The sequence below is a fragment of the Rhamphochromis sp. 'chilingali' genome (genome assembly GCF_963969265.1).
Source record: "Rhamphochromis sp. 'chilingali' genome assembly, chromosome: 21".
NCBI lineage: Eukaryota > Metazoa > Chordata > Actinopteri > Cichliformes > Cichlidae > Rhamphochromis > Rhamphochromis sp. 'chilingali'.
In genome coordinates, this window is record NC_137949.1 from 13435144 (window position 1) to 13454348 (window position 19205).

Genomic DNA, 19205 nt, shown 5'->3' on the forward strand with positions numbered 1-19205 from the left:
ACACTCAACTCCTTGGCCACCCATTTTAACAAAATACAAGTACACCACTGGCTTCTTTGACATAAAGTCTATTTAAAGATGTGCTAAAAATAATGGATTACACTCAACAGCACAAAAGTGCGTCCAAAAAAATAAAAGAGAAAGAACTGAATGTCACCTTACACTTTTTACTGCGCTACAAACTTCTGTGTTTAAAAAGAACAAAAGAAGGACAATGAATATAAAATACAACATTATAATCTTAAAAAGCAAATACTGCCCAGAGACTGACCTGCCTTGGCTGAGGGTTTGTGCTCTGAGTGCTTCTTGTTCAATACATGAAACCACAATCTTGGGTAAGCTTGCTGACTTGACAGTTGTCCAGATGACAATCGACATCCTTCACAAGGAGAGTAAGCCACAGAAGGTCATTGCTGAAAAGGCTGGCTTGCTCAGAGCGCTGTATCGAAGCATATTAATGGAAGAGAGAAGTGTGGTTTTAAAAAAAACAAAAAACAAAAGGATGACTGCAGCCTTAAGAGGATTGTTGAGAAAAGTTCAAGAACAAGGAAGAGTTTTACAACTGATACAGGTGTCTGTAAATCAGGAGCCATCATAACACAGATGCCTTCGGGAAAGGTGCTACACTGTTACTAACTTCACCACTCCTGAATCACAGACCTCATTGGTGTCTTACCTGGGCTAAGGAGGAAAGGAACTCAGTGGTCCAAAGTTTCACCTTTTCAGGGAAAATTTTGCCGGATGGACCGGATAAACAGGGGAGAGGCTCAGAATCCAAGGTGTTTGAAGTCCAGGGTAAAATTTACCCAGTGTGCCACGTCCTCTCCTGGTGTTTTATCAAATCCAACACAGCAGAGTGATAACAGATTTTAGACCACCTCGTGCTCCCATCTGCTAACAATCCTTAAAGAGATGCTGATTTCCTTTTCCAGCAGGACTTGCTCTCAGCACCAAAACTACTACCAAATGGTTTGCTGTCCATCATCAACAAGGAAACCCCGACCCAAAAAGACAGATGAGCTGTAGCTCAGCAGTGCCTCAAGTCGATCACCTCCATGGCATGCTGCAGTAATCCATGGTAAAGGAGCAACAAACAATTATTGAGTTGTGATCTTGGGACATATATTTATCTGAAATTTGAACAATATTCTAATTCGATGAGATGCACTAGTAATAGTATTACTTTTTTCTCTGTAAGGAAAAATAGCAGCATATCAACCTACAGACCAGCTGATCCCGACACTACAGCCCTAGCTACCAGGGTGTTCTTTGATACAGAAACCACATCGCATTCCCAAAAGGGAATATTGGCAAACAGCAGCACAACTGCTAGAGACATTAGTAATTTTAGCTTCCCTTGTGCAGAATAAAAATGTTATGCTGCTGCTCTATGTAAGACGGTTTTCTACAGTGATTTGGACTTAGGAATTAGCATCTGCCGAATTAACTGGAGAATGTAATTGAGTCCTGTGGAATTATGACTCTAAACTCTCAGTGACCACATGAGCTCTCCGGACATAAAAGGATTATACATGCTTCCCAAGACTTTCAGATTGTCGAGTCAAAGATGCTGCTTGCTGGTATTATACCCACGTTTGGTTTGCTGTTCAAAAGTGAAATAAGATGCCATTTAATTATGCCTGGTTCCCATGGTGACCCGGAAAGGATTTTAGATTATGACTGTGTGATTTAAATGGCTTCTGACAGGTGCTCTGCTTTGTAATATTTATAAATGTCCCTACTTAAGGGCCCCACGCACCAAAGCCCTAAGGCTTCATAGTGTTTTTAGCCTTTATCTTTGGCTGGCCGCACTTCAGAGGTGAAAGGGTGGGAATGTAGAAGAATTAAAGGCACCGCTGGCCGTTTCATGAAAAGTCTGACCTGACATGTGCCATACTTTTTTAATTCTCGAGTATAATGGACATGGCTGTGTGGAAGATTTTAAAGTTCCATGAGAAACTAAATGATACAGGCAGAGGCGACTGCATTTTGGCTTTAAGCAAGGAACTCGACATCTGTGCTTGTGATTGTGCTTATTGCAGTAGGTGAATCAAATGTTCTTTCCCCCTTCCTCAATCTGAGGCTGGAATTAAAGAAACTGGGAATTACTGTGGTAATAATGTTCAAATGGGGAAAAATCTGCGAGTCCTCGGATAATTCAGTTGTGAATTTAATGCGGCACAAACGGATTCACAGAAGGGGCTTTATACTGTGGTGAAAACGAAAACGAACAAGTGGCCTCGTTCCATCCTGCGTTCCTTTTCTGCGACGTGAGGAATGTTTTCAGAGCCGCAGCTCAATTTCCATCTTAAAAAGTACAGATGAGGGGATGGATTTGAATTAAATATTAATACTGTTTTCCTTTTCAATAATGAGCAGAAGCATACGGCTGGTTTAACGTGTTAAACTTCAGTGACATTCTTTGATTTATTTGCCTTACTAAATCCTGATCAAGCACATGTCACCGAGGTGTGCAAGTTATATTACAAATACATGAGTCTGATGTCAGTCTTTTTGCAATGGCCTAGCAAGAGGACTCGATATTTTAAAGCTTGGTCAGTGCTATGTTATGTTTTTGAAGCCAGTAGTTGCCAAGTGTGACTTTTAGGATTCAAGCAAGCTGTAATCATAAACTGTGTGGCTACAAAGCACACAAATTTGCTAATTAATGCTAAGTAAGAAACTAAGAAACAGAATGTCATCAGAGGTATTATTAGTATGTATTATCGGGCAAGTCCATGAAAAATATTCCAAAAAGTTCTGGAGGTCCAGTTCAGTGTGACTTCAGTCAGTGCTGTTAGAATCCCTGCCGATGGGGCCCCGAAGCCAAAATTCAGAATCATAAAAGATGTAAAGAAAAGGAAAAAAAACCCGCCCATTTTCACCCAGTACTGTTAAGTAAAAACTACTGTACTAACACCTGGAGGCCCTAACTTCCCAGTTGTGCCCCATTTAACTACTGGAAAGGAGGCGATGTCTGACTCGGTGGGAAAAAAAAAATCTAACTTTGAATGGTGAAAAAGAATATAAAAATTCAGCATTTCCTTTTTTTCCTGATTTTATTATATATTTTGTCAATTTCTCTAGTGAAGCAGAAGCTTTAGTGAAGGTTTAAATTATAGGCTAAGACTGTTTTTATTGTACTTTGTTCGCATTTTACTTTCATCAACACCATCAAACCCTTTTTGCACATACCTTTTTGCAGCATCTCAAGATTTCTTTGGGTCCTCTCTCCCTCTCTGTGTTGCCTGAGACTATCATCTTCACTGTGCCATTACTGAAGTTATTTCCCCTGTTCAGGTCTTTTATCTGCTTTTCATGATTTATTTGAAGTTCCACATTTACAGAAATGAAATTCACATTTAATAAATGTTGTGTATGATTCAAGGAAGAAGCCATTTATCGTTTTTTGTGCTCACGTTGCTGTTGATGGTTGTTCCACATAACGATTTTAAATTTGTTTAGTTTTGCTGATTCTGTCTTTTTCCTGAGACCAAATATATAAAAAAAGGTCTCCATTTAAATTCATCCACAGCTTCTAACCCACTAGAAGTAAACATTTCAAGTGGCCACAGTAGAATCCATAGATGCAGGTCATCTCATAAGATGCTTTTTTGGATTCTTTATTATTTATCAGAAAGTTGATTCTCATCAAACGCATTAATATTCAATCAACATTCTCCCATTTTAGAAGCTTTCTGAATTCATGATTGAAGATGAAGCTGACAGCTGTTGACTTTTAAGGAGCGGACATTTACACAAAGAAAATTACGCAAATATGCAGGAAAAAAGGAAAAGCCACGTTTTCATTTTCAGCTCGAACATCAAAGCAGAGAACAGAAAAGAAAGAGAATAGGTACTGGCTAAATAATTCAAACTTTAAAATGAATTATGTGTCAAAAGATGGAAATTTCTCGCAGCTCTGCTGCCAGATATCACACTGAATCCTGCCACAGTTCACACAATTAAAATACTCCAACACAAAGACGCCAATGGCCAAACAATTCCAGCCGCTATAAATCCCAGAGGAATATCCTTATATCCCTCACACATTCATTTGTTAATATTTACACCCAAAGCATCTGTTATTCGCCAGAAAATTTAGTGTCAGACAATTTGTTCATTACAAACGGTGAATTTTTATGCAACCCAAAATTTGGCACCGTGCAATTATTCGACATACGGTTGAGTATAATGCAAGTATGAGCTATTGCTGTCACTTCCTTTTACACCGGCTTTGCTGCAAAAGAAAGTGACAGTGTGCACTGGAGAGGCAACAACCAGACAACCTTCAGAAAGGTTGTGTCCACAGACCATTGCTCTCTGCTTATCCCTCCTGACTGATTTTCCTCTGTCTTTGCTGGCGTCCTTGTCACTACTAGTAGCATGAGATGGTATCTCCTGCCCATTCAGGTTGCACAGGTAGCCCCACTCCTCCTGGATGGCAAATGCATACATGCTGTTGTAAGGGGTGTCTGCTGTGTCTCCCAGCACAGTCTAAAGCATGTGGAGGAAATGCCCCATTACACAGAAAAAGCTAGATAGAGCTATAGTAGGGCACCAACCCAGCAGCAGGACCCATATCGGCTCATTTCTGTGAAGACGAGCTCTGCCAAAGTCATTCAGAATGACCTCCAGCGTGCTTCTCATGGAGTCTGTTTCTGACTAAAATATCAGACATCCTTTAGTGGGAAATCTGCTCACAGACCAACAGCGTGCAGCTCAATCCACACTTACCAGAGAACTGGTGCCAATAAGGTGCCCTGTTCTCAAAAGTAATATTGTAAAGTTACAAAGTCCTCTGTTCCCATTTTGTTAGCATGCCACATTTGAGCCATCTGACTTACAACTATTAGAAAGTCTACATAGGACATTACACAAAGCTATGCAGCAATTGAATTTAGCTGAATTTGATTTATATAGCATCAAATCACAAGGACAGTTGCATCAAAGTGCTTTATATTGTAATGTAAAGATCCTACAGTGAAACAAACTAGAGAGAGCGGACACAAATAAGATGCTGGCATAATAAATTGAAAGGCAAAGTGCTGCGTCAAATGTTTTTGGGATCTATGTGGTCTCGCACGTGCTGACTGGATAAAAAATTAGAAGCCAATTAAACTAAATTATGAAAGTTAACATAACTGAGAAAACAGGGGAAGAGCGTCCTGGGTGACTCCTGGCTTCTTAAGCTGTCTGTGGAGTATTTATGTTTAGACCTCTTGATGGACATGAAACAGCTACAACCACAGATTTCTTAACAAAGCACTCTCCACAAGAGCTTTCCACTTTAAACATTTTTGCTTAAGAGGCAATTTAATGGCTCATTGATGTGAAGACTAATTCTTTAGGTTTTTGTTTTTTAAGATGGCGCCGGTGAGGTCGGCTGCCGTCACGACTGCTCCGACCACTTTTTCTTTGTCTTTGTTTTTTAAGTTAGTTTTCAGCGTTTCTAAATCGGCAAAATCATCACCATTGGGTACATTAGGTATGACAGTGACACTCTTGTTTCTATTGGTATACAATGTACTCACAATTCGAAGTTTTTAACTCCGGATCCGAGCTGGCCGAGTGAGATCTCGAGGGAGAACAAAGGGAAGCGGCGGCGGCCTAGAGGGAAGCGAGCCGGCGTCAGGAACAGGCTGAGAGCTCGTGCACACCGCACACCTCTGCCTAGCATCCTGCTCGCCAACGTCCAGTCACTGGAGAACAAGCTTGACGACCTCAGGGCCAGGATAAAGTTCCAGAGAGACATTCGGGACTGCAATCTCCTCTGCTTCACCGAGACATGGCTGAACCCAGCGGTGCCGGACCACGCCATCCAGCCGGCCGAGTTCTTCTCGGTTCACCGCATGGACAGGACACGGGACTCGGGGAAGTCAAGGGGAGGCGGCGTGTGTTTAATGGTGAACAACAACTGGTGCAACAGTGCGAACGTTGTTCCTCTCACACGCTCCTGCACACCAAATCTGGAACTACTGTCCATCATGTGTCGTCCTTTTTATCTACCTCGGAAATTTACATCGGTCATTGTAAGTGCCGTTTATATTCCACCACAAGCGGACACGGTCACCGCCTTATGCGAGCTGCATGAGGCACTCACACAGCACCAGACACAACACCGGGGGCCCGTTCTTCGTACCTCGCTAAGTAGGTTAGCCGGATTAGATTGTTGACGATTTCGCGTGATCCTGGATCAGTCGGTTCCCCGAAGCTCATCCGGGACTTGCTGTCATAGCAACAGAGCCGTAAGCGTAAACCTGCTCGGGAGCAGGTTTACTTTATGTAAACAGGATTAGATCGCGGCCACGCAGGTATGTCCGCGTCATCATACGAAAGCAACAGCGATATTCCACCACTGTTTCACCATAAATAAATAACATCAATGTAACTAAAGACAATGCAGCACCTGATCCATTTATTGATTTCACACAGGTCATTTCCTAAAAAAGGGAAATGTACTATTAACATTCTATTACATGTATGTGATTATTACAGATTTAATTCATATTTCAGAGTAGCAATTGTAAATTACTTCGTGTAATCAAGATGAGAGACCACGGCTATAAAAGCGAAGGTGGATTTGGGAAGCCTGTCGCAGCCATGTCCTGTCCGTATACGCGAGCCACCCATTGCGGAAGGTGCAAGATTGATAAGGAGAGTCCTCAGAATTCAGCGTATATTGCGGGATAGACAGGATCCTTTAGCTCAGCGCGACAGTGTGCTCATAGAGAGATATCGATTTTCCCGTGAGGGTATTATTCACTTAACCAACTTGTTGACGAGGGGGTGCAGGACCACCACCTGTCTTTTTTTCCTCTGCCCTTTTCTTGGTTGCTGTTATAAACAAACAGATTATTCCAGGGTCTCTTTCCAAGAGACTAAAAGCAATATAAGTGATAAATATTACCATTCTGTAGGATATTCTTATATTTCACTTTTACTTGTTCCCATGTTCTAGTGGGTCCTGTCGTGGCTCTAATGTGAAAGAGGATAAAATATAACATATTATAATATAATGTAATATAATATTGGATATTATAGTGTAATATAATAAATCTACCCTACCGCCTACTGGTGTTGGCCAGAGGGGCCGATGGCGCGATATGGCAGCCTGGCTTCTGTCAGTCTGCCCCAGGGCAGCTGTGGCTACAACTGTAGCTGCCTCCACCAGTGTGTGAATGTGAGAGTGACTGAATAGTGGCATTGTAAAGCGCTTTGGGTGCCTTGAAAAGCGCTATATCAATCCACTCCATTATTATTGTTATTATTAAATTACTTACGAGTTTAATTTGTCAGCAACTTCCTGCCAGCCCTCGCTCCTTGCTTTTGCAGCCTTTGCAGTGTTCCCTTGCGTTCTGATTAAACTCTGAAACTCCTGAAATCCCTCACTCAAGAGTTCTTGCTCTGCTGCCGAAAAATACCGAGCCGAGCGCGCTCCGTCGACATTTTCGCCGACCAATCAGAGGGTTGCCGATCAATGTTTCTACTATCGATGCGTGGCCCCTTTTACGACACCCAGTGATGTCACATTACTGCGTCCAGCTGTACTAATCGTCAACAGCAGGTGTGTTCGGGGAACCGGATTAGCGAGCTCACGGTTAGCGCGATGATTTGATCTTGGATGTAGTAAGCGACGTACGAAGAACGGGCCCCGGGACGCTGCGCTTATTGTGACGGGGGACTTTAATAGCGCCAACCTCAAACGCGCAGCGCCGAACTTTTATCAACACATCACCTGCCCCACCAGAGGTGAAAGGACACTGGACCACTGCTACACTACGGTCAAGGACGGCTACAAGGCACAATCCTGCCCCCCGTTTGGCAAATCTGATCACGCCGCCATCTTCCTCATGCCAAAATACAAACAAAGGCTGAAACAGGAAGTTCCGGTTCAGAGGAAGGTCGCGCACTGGACGGATCAATCGGTGGCCGCGTTACAGGACGCACTCGATGACGCAGACTGGGGCATGTTCAGAAACAGCTCCGACGATGACGTCAACGTGTTTACGGAAGCGGTTGTGGGATTCATCGGGAAACTAGCGGATGATACCGTGGAGACAAAGACTATCACAACGTTTCCCAACCAGAAGCCGTGGGTGGATAAAACCATCCGCGACGCTCTGAGATCCCACACCGCTGCCTACAACACGGGACTCATGACGGGGGACATGGACCCGTACAAAGCCGCGTCATATAACGTGCGGAGGGCGGTGAAAGAGGCGAAGCAGCGCTACGGGAGGAAACTAGAGTCACAACTCCAACAGAGTGACTCTAGGAGCCTGTGGCGGGGACTAAGGACAATAACGGACTATAAAACACCAACAACCGGTATGACGAACGCGGCCGTGACTTTGGCAGACGAGCTGAACACTTTCTATGCTCGCTTCGAGGCTGCAGCTAAGGACTCCAACAATGCTAGTGCTAGCGGCGCTAACGGCTGCAGACAGGAAGATACTGCCAGCACCGGAAACGTGCTCGTCATCTCCGAGCATGAAGTAAGGAGAGCCTTCAAGAGAGTAAACACCAGGAAAGCAGCAGGACCAGACGGCATCCCAGGTCGTATCCTAAGAGACTGCGCATACCAGCTAGCTCCTGTGTTCACTGAGATATTCAACATCTCTTTATCTCAGTCGGTGATCCCCACATGCTTCAAAGAGTCCATCATTGTTCCTGTCCCGAAGAAACCCCACCCTGCTTCTCTCAATGACTATCGCCCTGTAGCCCTCACCTCAGTAGTGATGAAGTGCTTTGAACGCCTGGTCAGAGACTTCATCATTTCTTCACTACCAGACACACTGGACCCACTACAGTTCGCTTACCGTCCAAATCGTTCCACAGACGATGCCATCTCTCATCTCCTCCACACATCACTCACTCACTTGGACACTAGAAGGGGGAATTATGTTAAAATGCTCTTCATAGACTACAGCTCTGCATTTAATACCATAATTCCCTCCACACTCACCACCAAGCTGGAGCATCTGGGACTCAGCTCATCTATGTGTCAGTGGATCTCCAACTTCCTAACTGGCAGACCACAGGCAGTAAGGATGGGCGGACATGTCTCAGCCTCCACCACTCTCAGCACTGGAGCCCCCCAGGGGTGTGTTCTGAGCCCCCTGCTGTACTCTTTGTACACATATGACTGTGTGGCCACTACCAGCTCCACCACCATCATCAAGTTTGCTGACGACACCGTCGTGGTGGGCCTGATCTCTGATAACAACGAGACGGCCTACGTGAAGGAGATTAGGAATCTGGAGAACTGGTGCCAGAGGAACAACCTCCTTCTAAACGTCAGTAAGACAAAGGAGCTGATAGTGGACTTCAGCACTAAGCAGGAGAGGAACTACCAGACCCCCGTCATCAACGAGTGCCCAGTGGAGAGAGTGGACAGCTTCAAATACCTCGGAGTTCACATCACGCAGGACCTGTCATGGTCCTGTCACATCAACACCGTGGTGAAAAAGGCCCGACAGCATCTCTACCACCTCAGACGCTTGAGAGACTTCCAACTGCCCTCCAAGGTGCTCAGGAACTTTTACTCGTGCACCATAGAGAGCATCCTGGCGGGAAACACCTTAACCTGGTTCTGGAACAGCACCATGCAGGACAGACGAGCTCTACAGAGGGTTGTGCGGTCAGCTGAGCGCACCATCCGCTCCGAGCTCCCTGACCTGCACTCAATCTACAGCAGGCGGTGCTGGACCAAGGCCAGGAAGATCGTGAAGGACCTCAGCCATCCCAACAACAGACTGTTCTCTCTGTTGAGGTCAGGAAAGCGATTCCGCTCCCTGAAGACCAACACAGAGAGACTGAGGAGGAGCTTCTTCCCGCAGGCGATACGGTCTCTCAATCACACCACCACACAGTACTGACCCACACATATAGTTCTTACACACACACTGGACTTTCTGGACATTGTTTTTGCACAACACTGGTCACTATATTCTTCATTTCCGGTTAATACTTGTACAGCTGCTGTTATTGTGTATATATTTATTTATATTTAGATTTCTTCATACATTCTTATATAGTTCTATATTGTGTATTGTGTATTTTGTTGTACAGTTATTTTATTTTCAACTTTAATTTATATATTTTCTTATTCTTCCCAGTTAAATTTACCCTTCATTCTAATTTGTGTTGTACAGTTATTTCATTTTTAACCTTAATTTATATTTTATTCCTTCCTAGTTAAATTTACCCTTTTTAATTTTTCATATTTATTTCCTATCTTATTCATAGCCTTTCCTTTTTTGTTTTCTTTAGGTCACGAGCAGTTGTCCAAGCATTTCACTACATATCGTACTGTGTATGACTGTGTACGTGACAAATAAAATTTGAATTTGAATTTGGTTCCTTGTGATAAATGCGCTGAAAGTAACAATAACATTTATGGAAAACGGAGTGCTGGCTAGTCGTTCTGTTTTAGAAGCAATTAGTTTCTTAATAAGACTAAGTGAAAATCACACTGAACTTCATCACTTTTAAATAACTTCTCACTGCTGAAGCATTAAATTGGCAGAAATGAGCAGTGCTGATTTTTTTTTTTTTTTTACTTTTTTTTAACACATAATGTGGTTGACTAACACCAGGGTGTTGATCAGAAAAAAAAAAATCTAACTTCAAAACTAAAGTGCCCTCAAAAGGTGAAAAGCATTTCATACTCTGTTATTGTTTTGATTTTAAAATCAAAACAAAAATGACAGTAAAGGAGAAACTATCAACTTTTGATTTCCATGCATTTTACTATTTCACAAAATAGGGAAAGTTCGTTAAAAACAACAAGCAGATGAGTTTCTTGCAGCTAAAGCCAAAGGCATACAACACGACCAGAAACCTGACTGACAGAAACACAGCTCGTCTGAAAGCAAAAAAGACAGAATCATAACAATATATAAAGAACAGCAGTGTGGGAAGATCTGAAGGAAAAGGTACCCAGTGCTAGACTTTGAAATAAACACAGGACAGGTTGCCCATAGCGAACAACTTCAGCTGATGACAGAAAAATCCCTGGAGCTGTGAAGAAGAACTTCAAAACGACAGTCAAGGACGTCACTCTCAGTCTAGAAAGCACAGGTGTGAAAATATCACAAGATCAAGACAAAAGAACGGGCAGCAGACTCCCAGAGACGAGGCTGCAAGATGCAAATCTCTTATCAGCAAGGAGGAATCCATAGGCTGGATTGGCATTTACCAAAATGTAGCGGTAGAAAGTCAAAGTGAGGAGAAAGACGAGAAGTGGCCATGATTAAAACAGGTGTGAAACCAAGACAGGCAATGGGGTGTCACCGACTGGCCTGTGGATCGGACGTTGAACCTTAATTTCAGTATTTTTATTTATTTTTAAAAAAGTGATCTTCCTTGGTAGATTCAGTGCCAGGTAATCATATAACACCATAACTTTAGTTACTTCATAGGAAAAACAAAACTAAACTGATAACTTGCTCATCCTGTTAAAATATTCATGTTTGTCTGTCTTATGAGTTTGGGCGCTTTAACATGGGGGTCAGTGGGGACCGAGTCACTGACATCAGTGTAACACTGATGAAGAACTGGGTTGGCTTCACTTTTCTGCTTTAGAAGCAGACGTGTGAAACATGAAATGTTTAGCAAATCACGTCCCATCATGGCCCCTTACGGCTGCTCGGGTACATGGATTAGTTTGTTTCCCAGTGTTGATTCATAGCACATAATGACAGCAACAGGCTCTATTCACTTCTAGTTTACCCTGGCTGTTAATAACTCTGTCTCATTGGCTGGCCCTTGTTCTCCCTACATAACAACAATCCTAAACACAAAGCTTTTAATAGAAATAAAAACTGAAGGTTCTTGAACTGGCCATCAACGGATAAAACCCGACTGAGCACATTAGCTTCTGAAAAGACTGAGGGAAAAGAGAAACACGCTAACAATACTGAACTGAGACTTCAGGTTTATCAATGAGTTTTTAGGCTTCAGCACATTTATCACAAGAAACAAATATTAGGCTTAATTGCTTTTTATTCATTTGACCTTCATTGATTAACTTACTTTTGTTCATGTGAAAAAGGAGCCAACATTAAAAGGCTTTTTTTTTTTCAAAAAAAAACAAAAAACAAAGACAATATATGTGCATATAAACGGTGTCACATAAAAGCTAAAAGCCCATCTCTGCTTTTCTGTGTTGTGTTTTGATCTCAGGTACAAAAGTCTGAAGCAAACATTAAATTGCACCCTCGTGCAAATTAGGATTCTTTTGAAGCTGCATTGTAATAACTAGTTAGCTACATTTATTTAATATTTAATCTGCTAATTTATGTCAATACTTCAACTGATCGTCATTTTGGGGACACTCCTTTTTGTGAAGCTGTTTAATGCTTTTTATTGTTAAAGATCGTGACTATTCAAAGGGCATTTTAACAATGGGGACTGACTCACTTTTGGAACAAGCTTGACAAAAAAGTGCAAAGTGCAAAAGTCATGAACCGCCCCTCATTTCTTTGTATTTTGCTTGGAAAATGTGAAATAGGTGTAGAAAGATGCGTGGAAATACAGAATGAGAGAAAAAAGTTTGTACAGTTCTAACCTTTCAAAGTCAATACCTTACACTGTGTTGAAGAATACAGCCCGAAACCTTTATTGTTCATATCTTGAAGTAGTCTTCAGGAACAGTTCTCTAGGCTTCTCAAAGGACATTCAAAGCTTCTCTTTGGTTACATGCTGGCTGCCTTTTGTTCCATTCTGCTTCAAAATGATCCCACACTGCTTCAGTAATGTTGAGGTCTGGACTCTGGGAGAGACAATCCATGACTTTCCACTCTGTTTTTATTTTACCCAGGCGTGATTTCACTGTGTTGGTATTAAGCTGAGAAATGAAACCTTTGGAAATTCACTGTGAAAGACAATTTTGAACCAAAAATTCCAAATCAGGATTCCTCACGGCTGTTTTTTCAGTCCACTTGTTGTGTTTGGCATACCTTTCATAGGAATGGCTTCATGACAGCAACATAATTTAACAGTAAATGAAGGGTCAGCTGTATCTCTATTTTTTTCTATTTCTTAAAAACATGACTTTTAGATACTATTCATCTACAGCAGGTAGTTTCTTTTTTCAGGTTTGCAGATTCTTCTTTTGCCCTGATTTTATCCAATTTCCCCCTTTTTTTTTGTAACACATGGTGAAATATGCATTTCTCTGAAAATATTGAGGTAACTTAACACACAGTGTTGATTATGGAAGTAGTATTTTAGGGGTACGGTAAGAAGATTTATTAAAAAGCAGTTGGGCCTAGAGTTTGTTTGGGTTGGGTTATATCCAGTCAGATAATGAAAGCGGCACAATTTTAATATCAAAGAGCTCCCTCTCTCCATCATTGCCACACACGCAGTGTATATATATATATTTTTGGTAGGCACATGGAAATGCATTCAGGGCAACACAAACACATTATTTCCCTGCTAAATCAGCCCAAATACCAAATGCGCTCAGCCCTCACCTGAGGTAGCTGCAGCTTTCTCTGGATCTGGGTTTAGTATTCAGTGAATCCACTTTAAATATGAAGTGCGGCTCACAGTTGGCATTAGTTAGCCAGCATCAAAGAAATAACCTCCAAACATCTGCCCTCTGATGAAGCAGAGCCGACCACAAAGAGAACGACAAAACACCAGCAGGTGTTTGAAAAATCAAAAGTTGCCCCTGAAGTATTTCACTACAGAACGAGCACAAAAACACAGAGCTTCTGTGGCCTGGCGATGGCTTTAAACTCCTAAACATCAGTGTTAAATTAACATGCAGGCCAATAAAATCTACGAAAACAAAAAAAGACTGAAAATAAAGTGTCTTTCACTGGGAGGTTTGTCTGAACATTGGGAGGTGTCCAAGATGCAGCATTATATAGCGCCAGCTCAAATGCACTACAAAGAATTCGTGTGACTCATTGTCAGGTCCTACACCCAAAGTATTTCTGGTTGAGCCTTTTTTTTCCCCTTTTGTGTGATATCACTTTGTCTGAAACAGTAAGGTTTGAGTTTTCCTGCTGTATGCTGTAACATTTTGTTATGTATGTTAAGGATGAAACATTTAAACTGAATGTATTTTAATTATTAATTTTAAGTTGCAGTCAAACTATTGGCAGCTGGCCTAGACAGCAAATTACAATGAGCTCTACATCCATACACTTGTAAGTTGCCAAAAAAATGAACTGATCTGTTATTATAATTAAGAAGTGTTTTACACATCTGTCAACTAGACAAGTGATTCGCTGGTTTGACAATCATCACAATAGTTTCCAAGGGTAGCTGCATAGGCAGACACCACTGTGATTAATATAAGCAGGCCTGAAATACGAGAGAAACTGCTCGTGTCAGAAAATAAATTCAAGCGTTGCTCCTAGCAAGAATTAAGGAAACATTTATTTATTATTATCAGAAGAAATCACAGTTCAAAAACCTTTAAAGCTTTTTGTCCCAGCTGTCATTTGTTCACCAAGCCCTGCGATGTGTAACGATCATGTAGCTCGTTGGACACAAACTAAAAGACCAACTTTTTCAGACTTTGATGACAACCAGCCTCCATGAGGGATTTCGGTCTATTTGATACCCTAAATCAAGGGAAAGATACGAAACTCAGTGCATGTTTGTCAAACTGAGAGGAGGAATGGGCTGGATGGAACTGTCAGGGGACCAGTTAAGCCCCATTTGCAAGCCAGACAAATTCATCTGAAGCAGGTAAGGCCTCTGGCATTTTTCTGAGCTGTAACCAGAGAATTCAAAAATGTTGTGGCATGTTAAGCCTGGTGTAGCCATACGACTGAATAATGATTCCCTCAGACGCAAATCCAATCTCTAATTTTATTTGCACTATCTGTGCCACGAAAACTCTTAACTGCTCACCGCGTCAAACCCGACACACCAAATCATGTTGGTGAAATTCTATTATTAAAATAACTGTTTGTAAATGTCTTTGTATATTTAAACAGAAACTAAAAAAAACCCAAAACTTACAAATATGACATTTTTGACAGATTTCAAGTAATGGTTATTAATAACAAAACTGGAATTAACAAAGGTTTCCTTAGTCAAAAGAAAAGACACGCCTGTAATTGCCTGTAATTCACCAGTGGGGAGATAATGTGTTAGATTTTTATATCACAGAAAAGTACTGATTGTTTTACTGATTTAGACGTCTTCCAAATGTTCTCTTCTGCCTGCTCCCTTTAGAGGTTGCCACAGTGGATCATCTGCCTCCATCTCACCCCTATCCCTCCTGTGTCACACCAACCCTCTACCGTGTCCTCCTTCATTACAGCCATGAATCTTCTGTGGTGTACCTGGCAGGCCCATCTTTGGCATCCTTTGTCCAGTATATCCTCTATCCCTCCTCTGCATATGTCCAAACCATCTCAGCCTCTAAACTGCTCGGCCTGACCTGTCCCTCTGATGTACTCATTTCTAATCCAGTCCATTCTGGTCACATCCAATGAAAATCCTAACATCTTCAACTCGGCCTCCTCCTTCTGCTGTTAGACTCACTGCTAGGCTTCTGTCACAAATCATCCCAGAGACTTGTCTCCAACTGCTCCACCCAGCCTGCACTCTCTTCTTGACCTCTCCTGTGCACTGTCTATAGTTTCAGCTGGTTGAATACAGGTATTTAAATTCATCCAACTTTGCATGTTCACCTTTCCACCTGCCTACCTCTCATTCACACACATGTATTCTATTCCTACTCTCACTACAGATTTCATGAGTGTCATCTGTAAAAGTCCACAGAGACCGCTGTCTCGTCTCATCTGTTAACCTGTCCATCACCACTGCAAACAAAAGGGGTTCAGAGAGCTTTTCTCTAGATCTACAAAGGCACAGTGAAACTCTGTCTGATCGTCTCTATTCTTCTCCATCATCAAACATCAAGCAAACATCACAGCTGTAGTGTTCATTCTCAGCATGAAGCCCTAACGCATGTCACCGAGTGTCACTTAACCTAGCTTCAACAACTCTTCATGGCTAATCAGCCTCATCTCTTTCTAGTTACTACAGCTCTGCACATCAACCCTGTTCTTGAAAATTGGTCTCATTCTTCTACTCTTCTGGCAGTTTCTCAATCTCCAAGATTGTCAAAGGAGCTTGCAAAGAAAAGCGTCTGGACTTCTTTAAGTTGCTTGAAGACGTTTCACCTCTCATCCGAGAAGTTTCTTCAGTTCTAAGGTCAAATGGTGGAGAGTCCCAGATATAACCTAGTGGGAGTAACCCCCCACAGAGGGACAAAAGGACCCCCTGATGATCCTCTAATCGCCTGAGCCAAGGTGTGAAACTGGGTGTGGGTCCCCATCAGCCAGAGTTTCGGGTGTGTTCATTGTGAAACCTGGCCCCACCTTATCATGCGAATTCCTGAGGTCAGATGGCCCAGGATGTGAGTGGGCGTTAAGGCGTCTGGGAAGGGATCTCAAAACTGGATTATAGATGGCAGAGAGTTGGTGTCGTAAACCCCCGCCTCTGTTCAAAGATGGTCGCTCACAGTGGACATAGATGGCTTCTTTCACTCCTCTTTCAAACCATCTGTCCTCTCTGTCCAAAATGTGAACATTGGCATCCTCGAAAGAGTGTCCTTTATCCTTAAGATGCAGATGGACAGCTGAGTCTTGTCCTGTGGAGGTGGCTCTTCTGTGTTGTGCCATGCGCTTGTGAAGTGGCTGTTTGGTCTCTCCAATGTAGAGGTCTGAGCATTCCTCGCTGCACTGTACAGCATACACCACATTGTTAAGTCTGTGTTTTGGCGTTTTGTCTTTCGGGTGAACCAGTTTTTGTCCAAGATTGTGTTAAACACTCGAGTTTAAAAAACACCACATCCTCTCTTCAAGACATCTTCATACCATCACAGGTATGCCACCTGGATAAACACGGCTTTCCACACTTCATTCCTTTACACAGCTACCCTCGCTTCCACCTTACTAATTCTCTGCACTCCACTAACTTAACTCCATCCATTTCTATCTCTGTCTTTAATCATCCTAACCTGCTGCACATCCTTTCCAGCTCATTGTCTCCATCTAACCAATCAACACAGATTTTTCTTCTTCTTTAAGAGGTGTTCAAAAACTCATGTATCAAATATAATATACACAGTTTTAATAAATACAGGAAGTAAATGATGAATGCAAGTCACTTCCTCAAAACAAAAGGTGCAATGACAATAACCATAGCTATATCATATAGGTGTTACAGAAGGATTTAAATGGCTTTCAAATTTTATGTTAACATTTTTGTGCTGTTCTGTTATGTTAAATGGACCAGTGCACGATTGTACAGGAATATTACACACAAATGCAATTGTGCTGTAATGTTCCTATGCAATAATACTGGTATTAAAGGATTATAAAGCTCCATTTTCAGACTGTCATGTTTGCATTTGGAAGAGTACATTTTAGTCATCATCCAAGATTATTGATGCTATTTATCTTCCTTCTGGCTCTAAAGCCCAACGGAAACACAGAGTTGTGCTGTGGTCTTAATTTCCACAAACATTCAATACTTCGCGTTCCTCCTTTGAGTTGAGAAAAAGGTGCTTTATTTTAGAGGCACTCCATTCGAACTAATATTCAAACAGAAAATACCCAAAAAGGGTCCGAGATCATTTTATATGAAAGTACTCACTTGTATTCGCTGCACTTCCAAGAAGACCGCCCTTTGGAAGGACTTCTCCCAGATAGCCAGGTCAGTGGCCAGCTCTACCCTGAAGGTGTGGCTCTGGCCGTGGCCGACCAGAATACTGAAGCACAGAGACTCCGTGTCCTGCTCAGGAGAATGCTCCAGTCCCAAGTAGAGCCTTGCCTGGAGCCAGCAGTCCTCTGCCATCCACAGCTGTAATGCAAGCTTGTAATTACTACATACTGGGGGAAAGGTACGCTGTTATTTCACTTTCTACAGCTGATGTAAGTAGAAGGAATCACTAGTATTTCTCTATATTCGCAGATTAAACAGATGAACCTTCTCTGTGTACATGCCTTGGTTAGACAGCTCCCTGAATCACTATACGACATGCTCAAAGAGGAAAACATCTTTAAAGAGAGCAAAGAGGTGATCAAAATTTGAACAGCCCTGATGCACATCACAGCATCCTTCTCATAACTTACCTTGTGAACCTTGAAAAGAACCTCATAGAGGTTATATGTTGTTTCAGCTTGTCCCCAGTCAGCAGCACTGATCTGAGAAATAAACATCAAGGAGGATGAGATGAAGAGGAAGCGTATACAAACAAGCTTTTTTGCACTTGTTAGCAGCACTTCCTCATCCACATAATAAATGCAAATGAAAGTTAGGCAGGTCACTTTGTTGCTTTCTGTGAAGCCCTGGATGACTGCCAGTGTCAGGGAGCAAAATGGATTGATCCTGCTGCACTCGGCACGGGGAGAACATTTAAATCATGAAAGTAACGCGTAGATTTCAAAGACTACAGCAAAATAAACCAGAGCCTTTAAAAACTAGGACTTTCAGGTTTTGTTTCACAAATAACAACTTTAAATAATCCCTCAGATTTAAATTGGGATTTGTAAAAAATCCAACTGAGAATATTTTTTTATGGCCACAGAAAGAAAAATTAAAAATGAAAGTGACGGCTGAATTTAGTAGACATACAGGCTTACTGCATGTCCAACGCAAGGCTGGGAGCTTTATTTGGGGTGTGCTTAAACTGAGATACAATGTTATGCACAAAGTGCGGTCATTTGATTTTTTTTGCCAAGTGGACACTATAAGCCTGATGATCAGTCATCTGAAAAGGTTACACGTATGCTAATAATATTAAATATCTGTAGTGTAGTTGATGTTTATAATCCTCTTTGGTAAGCAAAAATCCATCCTTTTTTTTCTTTATGCTATTTCAACATTAGCTTTAGAATTACCTGAAGTAAGTATTTTTGATGATTTAATATTTAACATTATTAACTAAATTTCATGACTAGTCTTAGATTTGTACTTTCATTAGGTGTTAGCATCAAGCTAACTGACCAACTCCTAGAAATCAGAGACACACATGCAAGAGTTATGTTAGGAGTTACTGTACAATTGAGTAAATAATCTTATGCAACTTAAGTTTAGCTCCTTGTTTAGTTTGGTTTGGTTTAGTTTCACAACAACAAACAATCAGCATTATCCTAGAAGGAGCTTTTATCATTTAAATTTTAAACATATTTATACGTCTGACTCCAAAGTACAGACTG

General features: G+C 41.8%; 1 protein-coding gene across 2 annotated transcripts in view; it reads right to left on the reverse strand.

Moving 5' to 3' along the window:
• Window positions 1-19205, reverse strand: part of sntg2 (syntrophin, gamma 2) — a 108907-nt gene that overhangs the window by 13872 nt on the left and 75830 nt on the right. For both annotated transcript variants that reach the window (XM_080870681.1, XM_080870680.1), the window contains exons 13-14: window positions 18120-18191; window positions 17641-17847 (exon numbers count right to left, since the gene is read on the reverse strand). In XM_080870681.1, coding sequence (XP_080726807.1) covers window positions 17641-17847; window positions 18120-18191 — 279 coding nt within the window. The remainder of the gene's footprint in view (window positions 1-17640; window positions 17848-18119; window positions 18192-19205) is intronic.